Source organism: Scomber scombrus, chromosome 16, assembly GCF_963691925.1.
Source record: "Scomber scombrus chromosome 16, fScoSco1.1, whole genome shotgun sequence".
Taxonomy (NCBI): Eukaryota; Metazoa; Chordata; class Actinopteri; order Scombriformes; family Scombridae; genus Scomber; species Scomber scombrus.
In genome coordinates this window covers 28,464,052-28,490,544 of record NC_084985.1, presented here as the reverse complement: position 1 = coordinate 28,490,544, position 26,493 = coordinate 28,464,052, and the positions used below count along the sequence as shown (strand labels likewise).

General features: G+C 38.1%; 2 protein-coding genes across 4 annotated transcripts; both read right to left on the bottom strand.

Annotated features, from left to right (window-relative positions):
- Nucleotides 1-1,663: 1,663 nt before the first annotated feature.
- Nucleotides 1,664-17,907, bottom strand: gtf2h4 (general transcription factor IIH, polypeptide 4). Of its 2 annotated transcripts, XM_062435629.1 has the most exons (15): nt 17,776-17,901; nt 17,488-17,532; nt 17,270-17,388; nt 17,067-17,171; nt 13,816-13,947; nt 11,377-11,562; nt 10,555-10,663; nt 7,445-7,513; nt 7,116-7,199; nt 5,879-6,062; nt 5,342-5,472; nt 3,807-3,854; nt 3,037-3,115; nt 2,634-2,695; nt 1,664-1,919 (listed from the first exon to the last, which is right to left on the bottom strand). In XM_062435629.1, exons 2-15 carry the CDS (start codon nt 17,488-17,490, stop codon nt 1,809-1,811), a joined length of 1,422 nt encoding a protein of 473 aa, XP_062291613.1. In that variant the 5' UTR covers nt 17,491-17,532; nt 17,776-17,901; the 3' UTR covers nt 1,664-1,808. The 2 variants fall into 2 exon arrangements, with proteins under 2 accessions (XP_062291613.1, XP_062291614.1); XM_062435630.1 differs by lacking the exon at nt 17,488-17,532 and having other exon boundaries at nt 17,776-17,907.
- A 4,622-nt stretch (nt 17,908-22,529) lies between these two features.
- Nucleotides 22,530-25,600, bottom strand: polr1h (RNA polymerase I subunit H). Of its 2 annotated transcripts, none has more exons than XM_062435638.1 (5): nt 25,480-25,600; nt 24,220-24,339; nt 23,493-23,596; nt 23,080-23,189; nt 22,530-22,998 (listed from the first exon to the last, which is right to left on the bottom strand). In XM_062435638.1, exons 2-5 carry the CDS (start codon nt 24,335-24,337, stop codon nt 22,974-22,976), a joined length of 357 nt encoding a protein of 118 aa, XP_062291622.1. In that variant the 5' UTR covers nt 24,338-24,339; nt 25,480-25,600; the 3' UTR covers nt 22,530-22,973. The 2 variants fall into 2 exon arrangements, with proteins under 2 accessions (XP_062291622.1, XP_062291621.1); XM_062435637.1 differs by lacking the exon at nt 25,480-25,600 and adding an exon at nt 24,409-24,470 and having other exon boundaries at nt 24,220-24,357.
- Between the last annotated feature and the right edge of the window lie 893 nt (nt 25,601-26,493).

Below are 26,493 nucleotides of genomic sequence, written 5' to 3'. Positions count from 1 at the left end.
TGAAGCTGAGAAGGCCAGTTACTGGTCTATTGAAGGATGTAGAATTTAGCAGAAAACAGACAGCAGGACTGTAAAGATTGCAATTAGGAGAGATGTGTGCAAATTATAGAAGTGATGGTTGAATCTGTTCAACTACCAACAGGTCACAATAAATATTTCTATGCACCCAGTCAGGGGTGGAGCTAGAAGGTGGCTTCTTGGGCTGCAGCCCTGAATGTTTTCTCAAAAGCCCCAAATCTATTTTTTTTATTTTTTTTTTTTATAAAAAATGGTTTGGATTCACTTTTTCCAGACAGTGATTTGAAGCAGCTGCTGACTGAATCTAAGTGAGTTTATAACAATTGTAATAAGGAGTGAAACTTCTGAAGACATTTCAGTTGAGGCAGTGTTCCTAAGTCAAATGTAATTAAAATAAATGTAGCATATTTTTTGATTTCCTTTAGATGTTTGCCTAATTGTCATTTATTTCTCTGTGCATTCTTTTTGGAAAATTAATTGGACACATACATACAGACCTTTAACTCTATCAGTCCAAGCAGGCATTCCACCCAGTTTAAGTGGGGCCTGCTCGTGAATAGATGGTGTAAACAGATATCAGTTAATATTTCAATGAGTACTCCCATTTTTGTTGTTCTTTCAATCTAACACTCCATAAATAGGAAACTCTTTATTTATTTATTATACCCTGATCTTACAAACAAAAAATACACAGGAACTTGAAAATGTAAGTGATAAGTGTTACACAGACTGATCAGATTCCTTCTCTCCTTCCCTGATCACATTCCAATACACCAAAAACCAAATAAATACATTTTGTTTAACTAATGTTTCTCTGTTTCATTTTTGTTAGCATTGAATAGATTTACCCTGTTGAGCCAGTTATTGTACAGTGTAAACCAAACAGGCTCTTTGGTTTATACACTTTACATTTCTCCATCAGGTGTAATATCAGGTAGCCTGGTCACTATTTTGTATCCAACATGAGCTGTATGGTTTTCAAATGGAGCCTTGCTGATGCTGGATTTGTGTTCAAATATGACTGTGCCAATTAATATTTTTTACATGTATTTTATTTTTTTATTGGCCAACATACCAATGTTGCCATGATAAATTCATATGTGCTGTTAATACTGGCCACAGATTATTAGTATTGTCCTGGACTGTGCAAGATCTGCTGAATTACTGCACCCTGATCACCAGTTCTTCTTTATGACAGGCCCTTCAGCTGGGGCTGTGATCACATAAGTTATTCACTCACTCAGTAATGCTAGGTGGATGGTGTGTGACAGTGGAAATGTGGTTTGAAGTTGATGAGCATCCTTGACTGAGGGTAAAAAGAAACCACTGCATTGGTCAGATACTCTCCTCTACAGCAGAGTAAAATGTTTCAACTTCAGATGGACTGAAAACCATCTAATCCAATCAAAACATGAACAAAGTTCAGAAATATTTCCCTTTTTGTAGTGCTACTGTAAAGTGACCCATTTGTAACATTTTCCAGTTTCCTTAGACAATCAATGAAATCTCCACTTAGCCTGAAACAGATAGAAAGAATATTATCATCAAAATCCATATCTAGTCCTTAATGATGTATTTAAGACATGCAATCATTATCTGTTTATCTGCAAATACACAATGATTCAAACATGAACAGAGGTTTTCTTCATATAATCCTTTAATCCAAAATACATGGAAGTCAACCTTTTATGAAAAATACAAAAAAACTATGTCCTCTCAACTTTCTGTGCAGCAGGAAGTGCTGGCTTCATTAGGTGTGATGTCATCACTTGTGTCTCCTCATCCTCTAGTTATGTGTGAGACTTCTGTCGTTTCCAGAACCTCTTGACCTCGCTGTGTCCCTGTGGTGTCACCACCATCGTCCTGTGAGCCACATCCTGCCACACCAGACAGTCCAGACCCTGCACCACAACCACATGCTACTGACACAACAGACACTTCACTCACAGTGAATTCATGAAATAGGTACCAAAGGAAGAGAACGAAAAACGATGTTCCTTTATCATGAAGAGTTAGGTCTCATTAGTTTGTTGCAGGATCAGTAGTACTGACAGCAGTACTAAAAGTCTTTGAGAAATGTACAGTGTACTATTTAGTAATAACTCAAAAGTTGCATTCCTGCACATGCTCAGTGGCGTCTGCCTTACACAGAACTACTCTCTGGTTTCTAAACAAACTAACATGACCAAACTCTTCATAATGAACATACCACCCAGTGCTACAGCGTGACTTATTGATGTGCTTATATTAGTATTTGGATGAGAAAGTTTTAAATCAAGTGCATCCAGGTACAGTCAGAGCACATGTGTAAGTTCATAAAAAGAAAGATTGTGCAAAAGCTTTTTTGACTTTTCATCGTGTTTGGGCCACAATGGAGGTGTTGTACTCTTGTACATTATGTGCTATTGGCCATATAGCTTATCATTTATTTCAGTAATGTAAGTTTGTAAAAACATGAGAAACGACTACTGTGATCCTTGGAAATCTATGAATAAAATACACTATTGTAGAATTAACAGGGTGTAAAACTGGCAGCAGAATGTACAATGATCTAAAAATCATCATCATAGAATATCATATTATTCAATTATGAAGATAAGAAACAAAATCCAAACCTGAGCTCTGTCTCGCAGCACCTCAAAGTCAGCCTGGGAGAGGAACTGGTTATAGAGCACTCCTGCAGATATCATCAGACAGGTGAGAAATGAAGTTGAAGGCCAGCAAAACATCAATACTCATCCTCTTTATTACAGTGTACAACAGCATGGTTACAGCTTAGCTCTATTGACCGAGTCTGAGCCAGCATCTGTCAGTCATAACCTTCAGGCAGGACGAATGAATTCAATCAGTTCACAGCAGCTCTTCACACACCTCACACAGCTTCAGCTCTCTATTAAGTTTTCTTTCAGCTATTTGCTTCCATATTACTTGACACTGTTTCACACATACAACACTGGCTATAACATAAAGCTATGTTTTTTTAGAATCTTATTAAAACAGATAAATAAGCTCACTCACCTTCTGTGAACTGCAGTCGATCTCTCTCCAGCTCCCACAGTCGGATCTGATCTGTTATGGTTGAAGGCAGCACTGGGGTCTGCAGCGAACACATGAAGGATGAAGACACTGCACACCCATGACAGGCCAACAAGTCATGATTGTTAGAATTAACAGAGTGACCCTCAGCCACATGTTTTGGTCGTGCTCGAGGTTGAGCTCTTTCTGGCTGTCTATCTTTGATGGCATCTCTTGTGTTTGTAAGAAAAGGATCAGCCCCAATCCAATTATGGAAAGATTTGGTGCATTTTGGTTACACTTTCAACGAATCAAGCAAATGTGGTTGCTATTGTCACACTCCTCGCCAGGAAATTAATTCTTCTTAATTGGAGAAGCCCTAAGGCTCTAACACGGTTGTACTAGCCTATTTAAAGCTAGAGAAATTGAGATACTCCTCTCAAGACTGTACTAAGACATTTTAGAAATGTCTGGCAGCCATTTATGGACTATTTCAAAGAATTCTCTACGCCTGCACAGGATAACCATAACCTTAACCCCCCCCCCCCCCCCCCCCGTCCCATTCTATGTAGAAGTAATAGGTAATGTTTTTTGCTTCTTTTTTTTGTTGTTTTTTGTTTTTTTCTTCTGTTTTGTTTATGTGGTTGTGTATATATAACATAATGTTTGTAATGGTGATGTTTGTTATTCATAATCAATGTAACTGAAAATTCAATAAAATATTTGAATAATAAGAATTAACAGAGTGAAAAGAAAGGATGGATTTCATGTACCTGTCTGAGCATGACAGGGTGTGCTCTGGTTCTCAGGAAGTGGATAATCTGAAAAAGGAAAAAAAAATTATTATATTAGAGTGGATTACTAACTATACCAGAAAACTAATAAAATATTCCATATGATATGAAACAAATATGTGCCACGTCTATTGAACACGTATTTTAAAACACTAAAACCATCACAGATAAATAAATAAATATATCAGCAATGAACAATGAAGGACGTTTTTTTCCACTTTTTTTTGCATCACAAGGGGAACATTTTGCAAACCAGGATTTAGTGAGGGGCAGCATGGTTCCTTTGTTGGGATGTCATGGAGCTTAGAAACAAATAAACTTACAAACTGATTGTATGTTTATTGCTGTTAACTGAATAAGTAGAACACACAGCTGTACTAGTGTAGCTGTAGCTGTGGTCACATATGTATAAGCAGCTTGCTCGCTGTGCTGAATGAATGAATATGTCATAACTAACGTTGTTTACCTTGTTATACCAGTTCAATGGAATCAATTCAGTGAAGTTAATGCAAAGTAGATCTCACCTCACTGCTTCTACTAAACTAAATCATACAGTAAAGTGAACATAGTGTACATGTGTGCCTATATACAGATTTGGTGTACACGAGAATGCCCCTGATTTTGTTATTGTGTCTACAAATATGAATATTTTAGGACATCAACAGTTACCTGGGAGAACATGTAGGTGTTTGCAGGTACCAATGAGAATGGAGCTATTAAAAATGCTGAAACTTTTCAGAAATGACTTACTTAGCTAACATAGGTTATTTTGGTGATAAAGACAGTGTTTAGTAGAAAGAGAAATTGATGGATTATGACTTCTGTGTGGTGCTTTCCAGGACATGGGTCATATTATTCAATGACTGAATGTAAAACTAAAATAAAAACATAACGACACATCTAAATGAAATATGCTGAAATAAAATGTTAAATCCAGAACACTACACTTTTTTATTCCCTGTATAATATATTCTGCTGGAGTTTAGTCATTTTACAGTGAGCCTTGTCTTTTACAATAATTATCATACAATAACTACAATCATTTCTCTATTATTCATTACTTTAACCTTGTACTTATCCATCAGAACTCAACTGTGGACTACTCAACAGTGAGTTGATGTTTTTTCTCAGTATAACATTACAAAGACTGTCTGACAGTCTGATGTCAGTACAGTGCCTTGCTGTCCTTTCAGTTTCTAACCATGTGTGACTTTATCTTTTGTAAATAGACATATCATGAATCTAGAAGTGGCACTATGGTCTTTATGTGTTATATCTGGCTGCTGCTTTCATATGTTTGGTTGTGTGCCCCTTTGTGTAATTATTATGAGGGAATTTGGTCAAATTAGATTAAATATTATTAACGACGAGACTGCAGTGTGTTACTGAACTGTGCAGTGAGAAAACATTTATTTTGTATTATTCAGTAGAATATTAATAAGAGGTGGCTATAACGTGATGTCCTGGTGCAGCTTATGTCCCATACATGTGCAGTGTGTGCAGCAGCTGACTACCTGTTGTGCAGTGATGCCGTTGGCGATGGCCTGCTGGACTGACTCTCTTGTGACCTGAGCAACTACTACATTTGGGAAGCGATACAACATTTCACTGAAGAGAGCCACCAGAGCGATCTGAAGTTCTGAGCCTGGAAGAAACACACAAACAGGTCAGTGAAGGCTTGTTCAGATACTGCCAACTTAATATTTTCATATGTTCAAAATGTGCAACATGAAGCTTTTTTTGACATGAAAATATGATTGTATTCATTGAGAAACATTGGATACATGATAGTGTGCTTTAGAGATGTTGGTTGGTGTACTTTTTTAACAGAAGCAGGCTAGCGGTTTCCTCCTGCTTCCAGTCTTTATGCTAAGACTGTACAGCTGTGTAGTGTAGTATATTTCAAATGATCTTCATCAGAACAGACAAGAATGAGCAACAGCCAGCTGCTGACGAGTCTGCCAGCCTCCTCAGCTCTCATGTGAACAAGGATAAAATGTATTTATTAATGTTAACATATAGCACAGACTGCTTCCAGTGTTCACACATACTTGTGTAGGCGTAGATACGATAATTGGTTTCTACCACAATGAAACCAGCATCTCCAGTACCAGGAGTGGAACCCATGTTAGAAGAAGAGGAGGAAGAGGAGGAGGAGGAAGAGGAGGAGTTGGTAGTGACTCCTGCAGCCAGAGTGATGGCCAGTCTGGTGGGGTAGTACCGCCTCGATTTCCTCTGATGATAGAAGACAGAAGAATTTATATATCACCTAAACAGACTCATGTCTTTGCCTCATTACACTTGCATTTTGTAAGCCTGTTTGTCTTTTACATTTGGCTGTCAGTTATCAGTCACCATAAGAAGTGCTCTGTGTGTGTCTGTGGATTGACCAGTAACAATAGCTATGTTAAAGCTAAATGCATTGTTGGCTATGAAACTCACTATAAAGCTCTGTAAGCATTGGGAAGCTGCACAGTCACTGAGTGTCTATAGATTCATTACTACAAGCCACGACTCTGACATTGTTCTTTTAAAAATATGGATTACAGTCACTTTAAAATGTTATACATAGGTCAAGAATGGACTTTCATGCTTAACTCAAACATACAGTAAACAGATATTTCTAAACTGCAGTTTCTTACCTCTGATATATACACTGACATGGATAAATCTATATGAATAAATACATATAAATAGAGCCCAACCCATATTGGATTTTTGGGGCCGTTACTGATACCGATATTAGGAAATAAAAAAATTCCAATACCAATTTATCAGCCGATAATGTTATAGAATATATACATAAACACAAGATATGTAATGGAGACATTGGTGATATTATACAGTTTAAGAATAACTAAAATGACATCAGTGAACTGAAACTGTAAACTTCACTGGGAATTTAATAGGAAAAAGGGATAAATATACATAAAATGTGGCCTCTATATCTTTGAAAAAATAACGGCACATATCGGACAGCGTTAACACCGATAATGATATATCTGTGATAGGCCAAAATCGGCTGATAATATCGGCTGTCTGATATATTGGTCAGGCTCTACATATAATCCCTTATTTGAATTTAGTGATTCTTTGTTTTTTTTTTTAAAATGTTCTAACAGTGATTAAAAGTACGGCCTGTTGTAAACCAGCACTAATGCTGCTGCAGTGACACAGCTTTCCCATGAGGGTCATTACAGTTTCTTCTCATCTTAAGGAGGTGATACAGAAGTGGGGATGATAATATTTAAAGTGTTATTGAATCTTTCCTCTCGGCCTCAGCCTTACCTTCCTCTGGAAGACCAGTCCAAACTCCCGCAGATGCTGCAGGAAGGTGAGTAATGACTCACTCATACCCTCCACTGAGTAGTCCTGATGCACACACATCAATCACAACAAAGAAAAGTTATACTGAGGAAGGATTTCAAAACCTCAGACCAAAGCATAGTGACACTGTTTCTTTTAAGGACACACACAGACACAGACACAGACACACACAGACACACACACACAGACACACACACACACACACAGACACAGACACACACACACACACACACACACACACACACACACACACACACACAGACACACAGACACACACACACTTTACTCACTCTGCCCAGAGTTGAGAAACTGAGCTGGAATAAGAATGATAAGATCTCCACCAGTTCCATCCCTCTGGACTGCAAGAAACATATGATAGATATAAACATACCATAAATCCAGGTATTCAGACAATGTGCCAGTTTCACATCTAAGCTATCACAAACAAATGAAGGTCACTGATAAAGACTGGATAAAAGGATACAAACATTCAGGTGGGATGGAATGATCTGTGCTCTAGCAGCTCTTGATAAAGTAAGTATATAAAGTACATTTCCACAGCTGACAACACTGTCTCTGTTTAAACTTTAGAAACTAACTAATGAATGTGATTTCTGAATAAACTGCGGTGGGATTGCTGACTGCTGAAATGCTTTAACTACACTGCACTGCTGACTACTAAGCTGTGTTGGTTTTTGAATTGCTTGAGCAAAAAAAAAATCATTACATTGTCTGTGCAACAATAGAATTGATTAGTAAGTGCTATAACTCAATCCTGCTTTGTTCTTTGCAGGTAATCTATACGCAAAAGTGGCTGTTTGATATATGATGTTACTATTAAGTCTAGCTTTTTGAAATAGGTACTTTTACAAACATTGGAACAGATAAAAATACTTTGGGAACATAGCCATCTTAATCACATTAACTCTGCCTCTGAGTGAGATGAAAGAAGCACTCCAATTAGCCAGATATGGTTTGGTTTGTAGTATCAGTTTTCCTTGAATAGGTCTGTAAAGTTCTTTGTTACGTTAACTCCAAGGCAGTTGAAGCTGTCCACAGTTATACCTGACATCGAGTCCACCAACCATCTCTGTCTGGGAGGGGTTTTACATCAAAAGAGCCTCACAGTCTCCAACACGGCACTTTTGCCAGTTTTGCCGATTTTACCTCTACATATCATATACAGTGCCTAGTATTCACACCCTTGGATGTTTCCCCTTTTTATTGCTTTTATAAATGGAATCATGGTCAACATAATTGCATTTTTGGCATTTTTTCTTCTCCATTTCTGTGTAGCTTTCACTGCTTCAGGTCATCGTCTTGCTGGAAAATAAATCTTCTCCCAAGTAATAGCTCTCTTCAGACTGAATCAGATTGTCCTCCAGGATGTCTCTATATTTTGCTGTATTCATTTTACTCTCTACCTTTACAAGCCTTCTAGGGCCTGCTGCTGCAAAGCATCCCCACAGCATGATGCTGCCACCACCATGCTTCACAGTGGGGATGGTGTGTTTGTGGTCATGTGCAGTCTGATGCCAAAAAGCTCCATTTTGGTCTCATCAGACCAGAGAACCTTCTTCCAGTTGACCTTGGAGTCTCCCACATGCCTTTGGGTGAAGTCTAGTCAAGATTGAATCTGAGTTTGGAGCACCCTAGTGGTTGAGTGGTTGAGTGGTTGGAGTGCATGCCAAATAATCGCAGCGTCCCTGGTTTGAATCCGGCCAGAGACCTACTGTATGCTGCAGGTCATTCTCTTCTCTCTCTCTCCCTGTTTCCCATCTCAGCTGCTGAAGCTTTGAACTCTTTCAGAGTAGTCATAGGTGTGTTGGTGGCCTCCCTCACCAGTCTCCTTCTTGCATGGTCACTCAGTTTGTGAGGACGGCCTGCTTTCAGATTTACACATGTGCCATACTCCTTCCATTTCTTAATGATGGATTTAACTCAACCCCAGGGGATGTTCTGTGACTTGGAAATGTTTTTGTATCCATCCCCTCACTTCTACTTTTCAATAACCTTTTCTTGGAGTTTCTTAGAGGTTTGTTTTGTCTTCATGGTGTAATCATAGTAGTCAGAGTACTGATTAACCAGTGACTGGACCTTCCAGACACAGGTGTCTTTATACTACAATCACTTGAGACACATTCACTGTACTCAGGTGATCTCTCTTTCACTATTTGTGAATTAGATCAGTCACTTTAAAGGGGGTGAATATTTATACAATCACTTCATTTACATTATACATTTTTAATGAATTGACATTACTTTGTAGAAATCTGCTTTCACTTTGCCATTAAAGAGTTGTTTTTTGTAAATTCATATACTGACCATGATTCCATTTATAAAACAAAAGCGTAAAACATCCAAGGGGGTGAATACTTTTTATAGTCACTGTAGATAGATTAGATATACTTAATTGTCATTGCACATAATAGACAATCCTTCGTTTCGCATCCTGATCCCAGCAACATACATGAAAATAAATATATAAATGTATTACAGATAACTAAATATATAGATATGTAAATATTACAGTGTAACAGTAGAGCCATATATATTGTGCTTAGTCCCAGTGTGTGTGTGAGGGTGTTGGGAGGAGTTCAGGGTTTCAGGGCGGCTCAACAGTTTAGAAAAAAGCTGTTGATTCAATGATGATGATTCCAAGTGTTATTCTGAAATATAGACTGTCCACCACTCCAAAAAAACCCAAACGTCCCTCCAAATATAGGTCATAACCACCTCAGTGGCAGTTCTGGTCCTAGCTGCTTGTCAACTGACAACAGAAATGGTTGGTGAATGAAAACCTCTGTGGCACATTTAAGCTTCACAAATGGATAATGACACTGATATCTGATATAATGATATAATTTGTGCCATTGTGCAAGTGTATACTTTTAATGTACATTCCACAGTATTTCAGAGCTCTATGGATTCTTCCTCTACATTCATGTCCTGTCTTTGCTGGAAGTGGAGCGTGACTGAATGATTACATTTAAATGGGCCTCATCAGGAGAGGAGAATTAACGCTGAAGGGGTCAGCTGGAAATATAGTTCCCATATTAGGCCTTTTTCATTTTCTACTTTTCATTTTCTAAATTATTGGTTATTCAGAGCTGAAAGAACAAAAAGGAGCAGATTCATTTAACTGTCGCTGCATAACTGCAGAGAATGAGTATCCACATACTGCATGTTTTATACAGTTCACTGTTGCTTTGTCCTAAATAATTACAATCAGGTGTGTTAGAGTGGGGAGATTCCTAAAACATGCAGGGCAGTAGCTCTCCAGGAGCAGAGTTGGAGACCACTGATCTAGAGCGTCAATGGCACGTAGCTGATAACATTACTTTACTCCTTCCTAACATCTTTAAATCTAACCAGGTCAGAATAGATGATGCACAGGTACCTGAGCAGTTTTGAGATACTGTAGGGTGAAGTACCACAGCTGGGAGGCTGTGTCCAGCAGCAGGAACTGGAAACCAGCTGAGGTGATGTAGGGTGCCTCCCCGGACTCACTGACAAACAGGGAAGATGGAAGGACCACATGAGGTAGTTATAATCTGAGATCTTCATGAAAATCTTAGTCAGCCTATACATACCCTGTCCATATTCATTTTTATTATGTATCCAGCCCTACATGGATTCTGTTCATGCACAGGCTGCAGCAATGGGTTTGTCTTCATTAATGGGGAGGTGCTGTGGTGCAGCCTGATCTTTGGGTGGATATTGCCATCAGGGATGTAATTTAAGTTAAAACGTGAAGCTGGCATCCATTGATGTTTCACTGACATTTATGACACATGATGACTCAGCAATCTTGTTAACATTGAAAAGTTCTTTCTTAACTGTATTGACGGTTCACTTTACCCCAACTTTAAATTGTACTTGTCCAATCTGAATGTAGCATCAGTTACAAGACAGACACAAAGAGTCTGGAGAATGCATGGTGTCTTTCTTTTAGCCTTTCAACAGCCAAAAACACACAAGCAAAATAAACAGTGTGTTTGTTCCACTGTTTCAAATTTAGCCATTTTATCACTAGATTTGGTGACTTTAAAAACAACATGCTTTTTTTTTTTTAAGCAGCTAGTGACAAATCTAGTGACTTTTTTGGGCAGACCTAAACTCATCTCCTTGGACATGGTCATTAAAGAATTATGACCAAGATAATTTATATTACATGGTAAAAACAAACTCATTAGTGCTCTTTACTGTTGCTGTTACAGACCTTTTCATGAGTCCTGCTTGAACCAGCAGCTGAGCCAGGTCCTGACTCACAGCAGCACTGGGAGAGCCCACCATGAAGTGCAGGATGACCTCCCAGCGTTCCATGGCGTAGCGGTCCAGGCTCTCGATGTCCCGGGCGTGGCGGTCAGGACCCAGAGAGCTGCCCTCATCTGCCCATGCTTTGCCCCTATGGGTGGTCACAGAAGTGAAATCTTTTAGAAAGACACTTAAATGCACAATATTTAATTTTCTGTCTCTTCTTCAAAACAATAAAAGAGAGAGTTTGATGACATAAAGTAACACAAGATCATGGCTGTTCTTGTCTTCATCGTAGTCGGTTTCTCCCAGTAAGGAACCTTCAGTGATAGTTGTTCAAGAGGTTTTTATCTGGACCCGAATCATCAGTCCTCCCAGTAATTCAAATCAGTAAACACACTGAATAAAGCAGTTTCGCATTTAATTTCAGTGTTTGTTACATCCACAGGATGAATGAGCTGAGCTGCTCAGCTTGTTTCTCTGATAACTTAAGATCCAGACACTGGATGTCTAAAATCCTTACACACAGTTATAAGATATAGTTAACAACAACCAAGATCTATAAAATTGTATCATAAAAAAAAAACTGGATAATCAGTCAATTTATGCCAGCTTCTGCTGAAAAGTAACATATTATACCTTTAAGTAAGGACATTCATCTGTGCATCAAACAAGTGTCAAGTCTTCCTGGCTGAGAATAAAATTAGATGAAATTAAAATGCCATATTTCTCTTAATGACTCACAATATTTCACCTTAATTTGACTTAATTACTCATTGTAAAAGGTAAAAATGGTTCATTTTTAAATTTCTGTGAATATCAGTAGTGTGTAACTGAAATAGGAAACAATGAAAATTTGTGTTAAATCTGTAATGAAGTCATGTAGCCCTGCAGCTACTCACATAGACAAAGGTTATAGCAGGCTATTCTTAATGAATATGTACAGTCATGGCCAAAGGTTTTGAGACTGACACAATTTTGGTTTTCACGAAGTTTGCTGCTTCAGTGTTTTTTAATATGTTTGTCAGATGTCTCTATGGTACACTGAAGTACTATTACACAGTAAGAATTTCATAAGTTTCAAAGGCTTTTATTGACAAATACATCAAGAGTCAATATTTACAGAGTTGACCCTTATTTTTCAAGGCTGGCATGCTGGATATCAGCTTCTGGGCCAAATCCTGACTGATGGCAACTCCTTCTTGCATAATCAGTGCAAAGAGTTTATCACAATTTTTGGGTTTTTGTTTGTTAACCTGCTTTTTGAGGATTGACCACAGGTTCTCAATGGTATTAAGATCTGGGGAGTTTCCTGGCCATGAACCCAAAAATTCATTGTTTTGTTCCCCCGACTCACTTAGTTATCCCTTTTGCTTTATGACAGGGGCATAAAGCAAAAGTCAGTTTGTAGCAGGGGTAAAAGTGGAAATGGGGTTTTTGTGATTAAGTTCATTTTCAATGACTTTGCAATTAATTGCAATTCATTTGATCACTCTTCATAACAATCTCAAGTCAATGCATATTGTCACCATAAAAACTGAAGCAGCAAACTTTGTGAAAAACTAAATTTGTGTCAGTCTCAAAAGTTTTGGGCACGACTGTATATGTGTATATGTAACAGTACGGGACAAAGAGCTTGTAATATATGAGCCAAAAAATAAGTAATCATAATGATGAAGATGGAAATTAGAATGAATAATTCAGTCACACATAAAAAGTAACCAAGCAGTGGACTGGACAATTGACAACATGACAATTGACAATATCAGATGTTTACTTGTTGAAAAAGGAAGCTAATCCATGGATGGCCTCTTGGAGGCAGCAGAACAAACTGAGAACACAACATGAAAATGTTCATGTTTACCTGGTGAATGTTCACTCTCTTTAAACTCTGTTTTAGTCTCCACCAACTACTGAGAGAAACAGCTGGCTCTTTACCTTACACACTCCACTATGTTCACCAACTAGTCTCTGATTGTGTGTGTGTGTGTGTGTGTGTGTGTGTGTGTGTGTGTGTGTGTGTGTGTGTGTGTGTGTGTGTGTGTGTGTGTGTGTGTGTGTGTGTGTGTGTGTGTGTGTGTGTGTGTTTGTTTGGTGCAGGTAGTGTACAGTGGTTTGAGGACAGACTTGAATAAATGTGAACATATCCTTTAACATGTCAGATTCACTTGGAACTCCAAGCAGGTCATTGCTGACAAAGGCTGAGAAAGAAGAACTGGAAGATAGTAAACACAGCAGTATTTGGTTTTGTACAAATTAAAGCTCAGTGGAATTATCGCTGACATAAAGGTGTGCACACAATATCTGGATTTTCATTGTGAAATGAACAATCTCTGAACACACAGTGTAAGAGGAGTGCTGCAGTCCTATGATTAAACGGTGTGTTCACTGGGAGTAGACCTACCCGCCGAGCAGTGCTATCCTCAGGTTGTCTTTGAACACTGGATTTAAAATGTATCCCTGTAGACCACCCTGCAGCTGCTGAATGTGCCAAAGGCGGAGTCCTGCCAACACTGAGACACATTCATCATGGTCCCTGCAGGTGGAAACCAAGAAAAAGAAACAAATAAACTGAATTGGTTATCACTCTGAAATGTGTAGTCCCCCATTTTCCCCCAATGAAAAGGTTGTAAAAAGCTGCTAACTGCTGCTGAAGACATTTCATTGACTGTTCTACTCTCTCCTCGATGCTGTTTAAGTTGGTTCTGTGTTTGAGATATTAAGGAATCATGTCACACATGCTGCTGTTTTAATCATGTCATGTCATATCCCAAGATCTATGGTTGTCCAAAAGGACAAAAGACATAGTAAGTGAAAGCACAAACCTTATGAAAAAAGTTTTAGTATCTTGTAGCATTTCATGTTTGTGCTTTTGTATGTGTTTTGTCCTTAGTGGCCACCGTACAAATCTGATCAAAACCAAGATAAGACTCAAAACACAGATGCAAGAATTGCAGTGCTGTCGAATCAGGTGGTCTGAACAGCCAACAGTGTGTAGGACAACACACACAACTCAGAGGCATTATCAGATAAAAGCACTCTGTTATCTAAAATATCACTGACACTAACATATGAAAAACTGTCTCAGACCAACAATACATTAAACTATGTGGATAGAGCTTATGTCACATATGTCATCTATACAATATGGTCAACATTGGGAAGAACAGGGTCTGGATGGATATGATCTCCACAGCAAGTTCATTTCTACTATACTAAGTGCAAAAATGAAGATTAATATATAAAATGTATATAAACATAGCACAAAAAGTAAGGAAATATGTGTTTGGTAGAGTATTTCTTTGTTTTAACAATGCTCCTTGGCAATCTTATATCATTGGAAAGCCTGTTTATTTCCCTTTTAAATGGAGCCACATTTGTAAGGAACATGCATCTGTGGGATGAGCAGCAGAGCTGAGTATGTGTGTTTCATCCATGAAAAATGTGTCAAATCTTGTGGAATCAGCTTGGGTGTGCGGTTCATGCCAGAGTGACCAACACAACCACGTTGACTCAGCTCTGCTGCTCATCCCACAAATGTTCCTTACAAATGAGGCACTATTTAAAAAGGGAAATAAACAGGCTTTCCAATGGTATAAAATTTATTGCCAAGAAGCATTGTTACAACAAAGAAATAATCTACCAAACACACACTTCTTTACATTTTGTGCTATGCTTTATATATATATATATACATATATATATATATATATACACATATATCCACTCAATATATATATATATATATATATACCTTACCTGCTAAAGGAGGAGACTGAAGGGAGTAACCCCCCAAAACAAACAACAACCGAAAGAGGATGTGGTGAAAGCCCGGAAAAGCATCACAAAAAAAGAATGCAAAAGTTTGGTGATACTTTTGCTCACCTAAAAATGTGGTGTTCCGTTACAAATAATGCTATCTTTTAAGTTGTGTATCAGATCTAGATGTAAATACCTGGATATAAAAGCTGAGATGTTGATCTCTTGTCTCATATTCATCTTTTGATGTCAAACCCAAATGTTTTCAGTCTACAGCAAAAATAAAGGAATTGACCTCACTGATCCAATACTTTTGGAGGGGACTGTGTATATACAGTATACACACACACACACACACAGCGCATCCGGAAAGTATTCACACCCCTTCACTTCCTCCACATTTTGTTATGTTACAGCCTTATTCCAAAATGGATTACATTTTCCTGTTTCTTCAGACCTCTATGACTGTAAACTGAATATATTTGGGCTGTGGACTGTTGGTCAGGATAAATCAGAATTGAATTTAAAATCCTTCTCCTCACGTTCAAAGCTCTCAATGGTCAGGCTCCATCATAGAGCTCATAGTACCTTATGTACCTACTAGAACACTGTGCTCCCAGCATGCAGACCTACTTGTGGTTCCTAGTATCTCTAAAAGTAGAATGGGAGGCAGAGCCTTCAGTTATCAGGCTCCTCTCCTGTGGAACCATGTCCCAGATTGGGTCCGGGGGGCAGACACCCTCTCTACTTTTAAGAGTAGGCTTAACACTTTCCTTTTTGATAAAGCTTATAGTTAGGGCTGACCAGGCTTGTCCTGGACCAGCTCCTAGTCGAGGCAGATGTTCTCCCACTTTTGGCACTTTTCCACTACACAGTTCCAGCACGACTCGCCTCGCCTCTGTACGGTTCCAGTAACGACCTATTCCATTACAAAAAAGTACCTACTCAACGTGGGCGGGGTCGTCATAGTGACTTCGTTTTATACGCGACACAAACACATAAACAATGGAGGACATTGAGGCAGTGGTGTACTTGCTGCTGTATGAGGCTTTTTGTCTCACACAAAGCAAGAAAATTGAGCCGTATAGCTGTAACTATGGTAACACCGTATGGCTGTAACTATGGTTGTAACGCTGCTGCTGGTATTTAAAAATGCCGGGTTTGATTCTTGTGTGGGACGGCTCATGAAGCTTCCAGCGACAACTCTTCTGACCAATCAGCGGCCAGCAGTGTGTCAACGTCACATTTTAGTATCGGCTTGGCTCGCTTGGAACCTCACCAGAGCAGGTACTAAAAAAGTACCAAAAAAGAGCTGAGCTGCTCAGCTTGTTTCTCTGATAACTTAAGATCCAGACACTGGATGCCTGGATGCTCTATCATGTCTTATGGGTGGAACTTGTCTCATACTGCAGGTCTGGGTAGTTTCAGTCAGTCTAACATAGGCAAAGTGTGGAGTAGCTCCACTGTAACTGGCTTCATGTTTTCTGTTTCAATGTAAAGTCAATTGTTATTGAGTGGATGACAGTCTCTGCTGCCCCCACCTTTCAAGAGACTGTCTGCCTTCATAGTAACAACATGTGATAAAATATGCAATAAAGGATGGGTTTTTCAATAATGTCATCATTTGTGCCCAAATGAACATTGAAATATGATTTTCTTGCTGTTATTATTTCTCCTGTTCATACTGACCATTAGAAGATCTTGTCCTCCATCACTTACATTGTAAGTACATTATGAAGGAGATCTTTTAATAGTCAGTATGAACAGGAGGAATAATTCATATGGACACGTGACTGAACCCATCCTTCAATTATAAAGATCAGTAGCAAACTCATGTCGATGCAAATAAAGAGACAAATGATGCCTTTGCTTTACATGAGAAAGAAAGTGACTCACTTTTGACTGTCTTTTTTCACCCATAATGCCACTGCAGCCTGTGGGAGAGGCTGCTCCAGGAACAGCATGCGCATCACATAATTCTTGGCCAGATCGGGGAGCTCCCTGCAGAGATCACATATTAAGTTATCATCCAGTCATCTCTGGACTTATACGCCCACAACAACAGAACATCCATGAGCATGTGTTGAAGTCTGTCTTACCTGTAGACAGCCAGACAGGTTGCTGGATGGTTGAAGAGTCTGTCCAAAATCTCAGGACTGAGCTCTCTCAGGTATTCATGCAGATTCTTACAGTGCAGCTGGACACGCAGTTTCATCATCTACACAAACAAAGAGGAATTATATGAGATGCACCTGATTAACCGATGACACACCCCAAAGCTCCCACCAGATCCTGCTTGAAAATAGGATAAACTAACCATTTAGTCTTGCTTTGGTTATTCCTGAACACACAGACAGGAAGTCTGTGAAAAGTAAACGATGCTGTTAGAACATATGGCAGTATTAATGCAGTATTAATGCAGTATCATGGCAGTATCGGACAGTAACGTTTAAAACAAAGCTCAAATTAAAACGTGTATTTCGGAGTGGAACATTATTCAGAAACGATGTTCACTCCCACAGCAGTTATATCACAGCCAGCACAGAAGCCACACTGGTTGAAATGAGATTAGAATTAACATATTTATATTAAACCTTTTATTTACCGAAAGACGGATATAAAGTATCGACGAACTCCTGGCTATTATATTAGTTTATAGCACCCTATATTACAATATTAACACCATTGTTGTTATCCGGTTGTTTCCCTACATGTTCTTCTACGCAGCCATGTCACCTGACCTTAATTAGCGGGTCCTTATTGGTCGTGTCCTTCTTCAGCTGTCAATGGTGGTCGTTGTACAGCTTAAAGAGCGGAGTACTGCCACCTGCTGACATGAGTGTGGATTTATGAAATGAATAAATATTAAGAGAGAGAGACTAACATAATTATTACAATTACGTCAATTAATAATATTTTAATGAACATTGGTATGAGAGAAAAAAGTTATGTGATATACCTTTTAGTGTGTACTGAATTATATATAAAGTGCCTCCACTTCCATTGATGCAGCTGATACAAAAATACTGTCTTTCATTCAAATGCATCTCTATTATTGCAGGGTTAATAAATTGGACTGCTGCTTGATGACCAACAAAATGACTGGTAAAACATTTTTAGTGTAACTGAGCTTCACAGTGTATTATTGGTGTTGGAAACAGCAGCTGTTAAAACAACCTCCACTCACAGTCCACTTACTCATTTGTTCTGGAGCTTTTTACTATAATAATATAATATATAATAATAATAATATAATAAGAGTAATAATATATAATACAGTCTTCAGGAACAGACAACATTCTCTATCAAGTGCTGCTCATGGGGGAATCTTTAGATAAAGAGTACAGTCTAGACCCGATCTATGTGAAAAGTGCTTTGAGATAACTTCTGTTGTGATTCAGTATTACACATATAAAATTGAATTGGAAAAATTAAATTGAACAAATAAGTATTAAGAATATTTAAGAAACCCAGTTCCTTCTAAGTATAATCTAAAAATCATTTTAAAATTATCCAACTGCTGAAATCTTAAGAGCCACAAACTACTAAGCATTTTTTTCTCTATGTTCCATTGCATTACAGTTTTAGCAGAATCCACATAGTTGGTTAAATGTTAAAAGCAATATTCCATCATTTTAGATGTTTTGCTATACAGAAAATCACTGAAATGAAATATCACATTGTAAATATAATCATCATTATTATGGTTCATCGTGTAAATGAAACAACCAGAAACTCTCCTTCAACTTTGTTAATGGTGTCCTTCGATGTTTTATATTTGTATTAATAGAATTGCAATGACAATGTTCTTAAGCAATTTCCAAATTAAAAAAAGCAAAGGAAAAACTTTGTTCTCATGAGTTTTTCTTAAATTTTTCTTAATTTTTTGTGGGGTACTTTTTATTTATTTCCTTTTTTAACTGGTATTGGTTTAAATCCAGGCTGATACACTGGTTGTGTGTTAAAGCACAGCAATCCTCAAAGCTGACCCACAGACCTTCATCCATAATCCATAACTGATCTCATCAGTTCTTACTGCTTTCAAAGCTGCTCTGTTCATCTACCTGATCCATTCCAATTCCTCCCATTCAAAATCATCTGATAGCAATCACTGTGTGTCAGTCTCACTAGTTCTGTCTCCAGCATTATGTTCATATGGCTGGTTTAAACTGTTAAACTGAGTTATTACATTATGATCATTTCTAGTGGTTTTCACCATCTCGCAGTATTATTATTTTTTGCCATGAAGTAACGTACTGTACATCAATGTTGAGTTGTGACTCAATCAGTGAAAATGACTTTGAGTATTCAGTGTTATAGACTCATTAGTATATTTTGAACACCTCTACTAGCAGCTCTGTGAGGCTGCGATGTTTATTGTAAAGAGAATCAAACTGTAAGACAGTTGTTTTGAGTTATTTACCTTTAATTCTTCTACAGTCTCCACTCAGGACGTACACAGTGAGGAATGGAGGACACTACTAGTTTAGCCAATGTGACATGAATAGCCTCTTAGCTGCTAATGTGAATTGTGGCAATACTGAGGTCAACAAATGATCATGGTCATGTCCATGTATCATATGATAAGTCCATTATACACATGATGATGTTGATAAGTATGTTATTGTATGATAAGTTGATAATTATTGTGACAGGGCTATGTACCAAATTCCATAACAATAACAATAGTGCCAGATATTTCAGTCTGAACTAAGCCAGCCACGGAGCACAATTCAGTAATAACTGCCTCTCCTTCAAAAGCTCAGCTGGTTTTAAACTCCTCTACAGCTCCATGGTCAGGTCAGTCATTACCTTATCTAGTGTTTTTTAGTTTGGATGCACTCCAGGTTTATACCTGTCCTGCTCCCTATGGGATAAACCCTGTTTGTGGAAATGTATTAAACATTGTGACCTCTAGAAGGTTGCTACCAGAGCTTTATACTTTTCTCTCTTTTTCATTGAGATTTCTGTCTAATTTGCAAATATCTCCCCTGCATCTACATCAATAGATGCATAGATACCATCAGTCATAGCAGAGAATGATGAAGGAGCAATATCACATTTGAAAGTCAAGATGCAAACCTCTACCAGCTCTCATCTCGGGATCAACTAAAAAAAGCTTTACCTTTGTGTGGTTCCACAGCATTCACTGATCTTGTAATCTTAATGAATTCCTTGTAGCTGGCATCCTGTATATGATTCTGATGAAACCTTTAATGCAGCATCACTAGCATGCTCTAACAGAGTGGAACACACTTGATATTTTCCTGGTACGGTTCATTCTCAATTCAAAACTACATGTTTGATCTCCTTTAATGGGACTATCTCATCATTCTGCTCAAATTCTGTATTTCTTTCTTATTTCTATCTCTCCTATTTCTGCTTTTAAATGTTTCTTTTTATTGAGTCTTTAGATCTGGTAACACAGGTACATAAAGACTGTTCAGACATGTTTATAAACATTCTTTTTCCCAGATGTTTCACATTTAAACAGTTCAGTTACTGGTCAGAATAATGTTTCCTGTAAATTATTAACCTTTTCCAGAAATATTTCCTTTAACTCTCAGCAGGTATGAATACATTTCTTGGACAGTCTGAAACAATCACTTTTCCTGATTGTCAGGTCAGCCTATGAGCAACATTTTTGCCAGGTTTCTATCTTTTCCTTGCACTGCCTCCTCAGTGCACATCCAAGTAACTGATCAGCACAACTGATCTCAAATCAAACCCCGAGATGTGTTCACCGTTAGTGACTCCACATTGGAAGTTTGGGGACAGAGCTCTGTAGAACTTTATACATCTACTGTGACTTATTTGAAAATGACTCTGGAGGGTACAGACAATGACACAAAGGGAAAAGCATTTCCTTTTTAGGTTTGGCCAACTTACATTACTACATTTGTGTTTTTACCTTGGAACAAACAGAAGTCCAGGGAAAGGAGTATTGTCAGGAACACATTGTAGTCCTACTGTGGCCTATATGTCACTGTGTATGTAAAGTACACCTACTCACAACATATACAGGAGTCTTGTTGATGTGGACTGACACACAGGATGCTGTTCACTGTTGTTATGGAGAACAGGGAGCAGAAATCTCTGATCTCATATATTGTAGATTTACACAGAGATTGTTTATTGTATGTAGTATTTTATTTACTTTCATCATCAAGGGGCCACCGTTGTGTCAATTTTGAATGTCTCACTGGGGGATCAATAAAGAGACCTTACTTTACCTTACCATACCTAGCTTTCCATACATTGGCCAAAGCAGATGCTGGAGACCCAATGTCTGTCATGACATTAGCTGTGTTGCTCAGTAATGCTGTAATTTATATGTACACTGTAATATTAGAATGGGTACTGTTACATACAAAATACCTACTGTCCCTCTTTTTCCTTAATTCTACATGGTTTGTTTTAACCGTCTGTGCTGTACAGGTACGTAACAAATGTATACCGAACTGGCACACCATCATTACAATAATGAGACTGTAAACTAGGAATAGTAACACTATGTTGCCTGAACTCCTGTAATCTAAAGCGTTACCAATGGCTGAGATGACTCTAGGTCTGCCCTGATGATATGCATACAGTATCTCTCCTGTTTCTTACTGGTTATTATAAGAACATACCTTGCAGCCAATGTTATATCTTCATGTCTAAAACAGCACTCATCCTAAGTCATGACCCACACTTGCTCTCTCTGGGTAAAGACTGAAGACAATGCTGCTATTTTCACTTACAAACACAAACTTGGAACCATTGAGCCACTAAATGTAAATGAATTCATCTGTGAAGACTCAGACACAGACAGGGAGTCATTTCTCTGCATTGCTTTCGCCAGGTGTGATCAAAGGTGCTCAACAGGAGGAACTCTTTCATACCATCAACCATCAGACTGTAGAACAGCACAGCTCCCAGTAACTCCCATAAGACTAATAAGACTGAGGCTGTCCTTACTGTTTAACCCCAGGAACATTGCAAACTTGTTTATAGAATCAGGAATTTATATAATTGCAGATTATTTATTTGTTTATTGAATATAGTATTTTAGAAATTGTTTATATAATTTTGTTTTATTTTTTGATCACTTCACCATTACAAGACTACTGTTGTGTCAATTTTGAATATCGCCCTACGGGAATCAATAAAGTTGACCATACCTTACCTTTAAAGGAGAGTTAATATTGGACTCAAGTGGACACAAACATGACTTCAAATAATGATAATGTTGCTCTGTCTGCTGGATGTGGAAACAGAGGACTGTTTGCTAACATATCAGCCATATCAATTCTAGAAAATGCTGATATGTCAACGATGCTGTCTGAAGTGCCAAAAAAAAAAAGAGTGGTGTTTATTTCACATGAACATTTTATTAAAACAACTATAGCTGTAGAAACATCATTTTTGAAGTAAACTAATTTTACTTTGTGCTAAAGTTAATTCTTGACATTGGAATCAGAATCATGGTGTTCCTCAGCAGCCTATCTCCATGTCAACTGGGCAAACTCCTTCCACTGATGAAGACCATAAGATGCATCAAAGGAGAGCTCCATAGAAAGCTAGTAAGTGGATCTTGAGTGACGATTCTTTTCAAACTGTAAATTCAGACAGTCACTGAGATGTCCTGCAATGCACAGCTGCATTAGATAAACCAGAGCTGAAGGTGATGCTGTTTGCTCTAATTGTAATTTATATTTACAATCAGTTTGTTGAGAAGACATCCAACCAACTGAAAGCAACAGTGGATAACAGGAAAGCAGACGCATAGAGAGGAATGGAGAATCTGAGTGAGATGTCCACTTATGAGTCCTCCTTCTCTTGATACCTGTAACACCAAAATCAAAATGATCAGCACAAGATCACACAGTAGCACCAGACGTGAGAATCATCTGTTGATATTGATCACCTGCAGTGTATACATGTGAAGAAGACAGTCTGGCCTTCGTCTGCAGATCTCATCTGTCTGGTGTGGTAAATCATTCCCTCTTTATTGCAGCGAGAGCAGCGTCTGTCGATCTGTGAGAGCAACCATCACAGACAACATTAACACAGTGTACAGTTGTTACCATTACCATTACCATTACCATCACCATCACACACACACACACACACACACACACACACACAGTACAGCAATGTGCAAACATAGCAGCCAGATTTATAAACTGCTGTGACCATAGAAGGACGTCCAGCAGGTAGGAAGGACAGACCTAGACCATCTCCTCCTGCTGGACAGTCCCTAACCATAACCCTCTAAGTCATTTACTTTGTATATATTTTCTTTTTCTTAAGCCTTTGTACAGTGAAAGCACATCTTACCACAGGTCCCTTCAGTTCTGAGTCCTCCTCATCCTCCAGAGCCATCAATGACTGTTCCACTGGGTTAAAGGTGACTGTAGAGCGAATTTCCTGGCCTGAGAACTCTGGACAGTAAAACACATACATGTATGTATGTCAGAGATATGTGCAGATATCAGACATGATGTATGAAGTCATACATTTTCATAGGATTATTTTTCTGATAATAACAGCTCACAGTGAGGTCTGTTGGTTATCAAAAGGAACATGAACATTGTTTCAGGAAGTAAACTTTACCATTTAAGTTCTTTAAAGGATTTTTTTTTTTTTAATTGTTCAGTGCTGTGAATAGCACAGACAAAACTCCATCATCCACATCTACTGTACTGTGGTGGTGGTAAAAAACCTAGAGACAGATACAAATCTCAACTACAAACCAAAACTACCTGCATGGATAGATACCAGTGGGAGTAAGAAATAAAATACATTTGCTCGACTACAACTCAAATAAAATGTTGTTGAAATTCTACAGAAGGCCTCTAGGAAGCTTCATTTCAAAAGGTGAAGAGGAACATGTTTCCCTATCATGGTATTAAGCTGGTTAGATTGGAATCAGTGCAGTGTGGAGGTTTCTATGCTACAGAGACACTTACATGGGGTGTAAAGGATTAGAATGTAATATCTGACTCTGTGTGTGATTGAGGAGGTCAGATGCATACAGAGCTTAGCTACAGCAGAGAGCTTTTACCTGCTACAGGGATGCAAAAGGAGCAGCGAGGGCAGCAGACGGTTTCCTGTATCCCTGGGAGAGGAAGGACGTTCCCACACTCTGGGCAGAAGTTGGGATCAGCACCAAAACATGACATCACTGTGTAAAGACAAGCAGCTTCATTACTGCACTGTAGCAGAAAAACTAACCGCAGTGGTGGAAACTAACAAAGTACATTTACTAAAGTACTGTAATTAAATATCATTTTGAGGTACTTGGACTTTACTTGATTATTTCCAATTTTGAGCAACTTTATACTTCCAGCCCACTACTAATGTAAATGTTCATCACTGTGGGACTAATAAAGGAATATCTTATCATATCACTACATTTCAAAAGGGAAATATTGTACTTTCTATTCCACTGCAGTTATTCCACTGCTATAGTTACTTGTTACCTTTCAGATCAATACTTTATACATAAAACATATGATCAGTTCATAAAATGTGCATTGTTACAGACCAGACAGACTATTCAGCAGTATAATATGGTCTACTTTAGTTGACAACATCAAAATGCCTCATACATGCACACATTAATGAATCAGCTTTAATACTCAAATATATAAATGTATGATAAATACAACACTCATTTTATATAATGAGTATTTTGCTGACAACTTTTACTTAAGTAAGATTTTTTTTTGGAAGTTCGCTTGGTAATTGAATATTTTCTTCATTGTGGTATAGCTAATCTCTTCTTTTGAAACACAGTTTTAGTCCAGTTTTTATTTAACTACATCTTTTATTTTACTCTAAGTTTGAATAAACCCTTTCTCTTATTCTCTCTTCCTTTACTTATTTTATTTACATTTTTATCTCTCTTATTTTCTCTTGCACGCATTCCTCTCAATTTTTGTCTTTTAATTTGTTCTTTCTTTTTCTTTATGTTGTCACTTGTTCTGTCTTATTATCAACTTGTCAATCAACTAACTGTAAAGCACTGAACTACACTAGCCTGTATGAAAAGTTTCCTTCTTTGATCACTTCTGGCAGCTGTACACGTGTTTCTAGTTTGGTGGCTGCATTTTTGTTTACGTCTCCTTCACGGCTTGAGTTTTAAAAGTTACACTTAAGGACTTGATTTCCAACTAACATTAAATAGTTAACGGGACAGCGTGTGGAATTTAACGAGTAACGTGTAATCTGAGTTAACGAACAGTAGACACTTCAGCACGTGATTCAAAGGAAAAACGGCATCATTAGACATTAAGTTTTGGACCAAAATGTACTCACTCACCTGTTTGATGTGTGAATAACGTTACTACCTACAAATATAAGCAGTTTTCATACAAAAACGTGTTCGTCACTAGCGCAGAAAAGGATGGACACTACCGAGTCTTCTGTTTATCACCTGTCGCATGCTGATGACGTTGCATGCATACGCTGTGTTTTGAACAGACGCGTTGCTTCACTGTCTCTGTCTCTAGTCTAAGGTATGTAGTGCTTCCAGTCATTGCAAAGCAGCAGCAGCAGCAGTACTACATGCAGCAATATATCAGCCACACGTATCAAGTTAAAATGTAAACTGTTTATTGCTCTAGAGCGTGAACTGTTGAGTGGTTTGTTAGCCGCGGAGCTAAGTGCAGCTAGCTGTTGAAATGTTTTCTATACACAGAACATTAACGTACATGTATTCACGTAAAAACATCTACTGTCACACTGAGTCACCGTCAGACAGGGAACGTTAAAGTTACTGTTAGAGAGTGTAGTCTATATGGTTTGTTACCTGTCATTTAATGAAAGGAAAGATGCCAGAATATTTAATATTATACACTTTAAGTGTGTTTGATATGTAACGTTAGTCACTAAACCAATGACCGTGTGTCTTTATAGCAACAGTGATATTGGAGAGGAGCGCCTACATACATAATACGATCACATGAACATAAGGCAGAATTCTACAACCATTCCTCATACTTTAAATCCATGTATAGAACTGTGACAGCGCTGTGATGTAGGAGGCCAGTGTACTTTTATTGTTGTGAACACATGTGATCCAAGTGATGGATGTCACAGCCACAGCCGCAGGATTTACTATTCAAATAAATGAACCTGAGACACCACCATCATCTCATAAACACCTCTGTTCAGTCTCACATACGCTGTCAGAATGGGACAGCTCTTTCTGACATTTCTGCTATATAAATGGATTTTCACATCAGTCCCACTTTCTCATATAGATATAGATAATTTGAACACATTTCCAAGACTAGAAGAGTTCAAACTATTCTGCATTTTACAAAGAAAAAGG

Coding starts and splice junctions, on each gene's coding strand:
- polr1h (XM_062435637.1), bottom strand. CDS start 24,445: ATGATATTTAATTACAGTACTTTAGTAAATGTACTTT. Junction 24,358..24,408: donor TACTTTAGTAAATGTACTTT/GTTAGTTTCCAC, acceptor GCAGTAATGAAG/CTGCTTGTCTTTACACAGTG. Junction 23,190..23,492: donor CAGAACTGAAGGGACCTGTG/GTAAGATGTGCT, acceptor TTGCTCTCACAG/ATCGACAGACGCTGCTCTCG.
- gtf2h4 (XM_062435629.1), bottom strand. Junction 13,948..17,066: donor GTGAAAAAAGACAGTCAAAA/GTGAGTCACTTT, acceptor TTCCACCTGCAG/GGACCATGATGAATGTGTCT. Junction 11,563..13,815: donor AGGATAGCACTGCTCGGCGG/GTAGGTCTACTC, acceptor GACCACCCATAG/GGGCAAAGCATGGGCAGATG.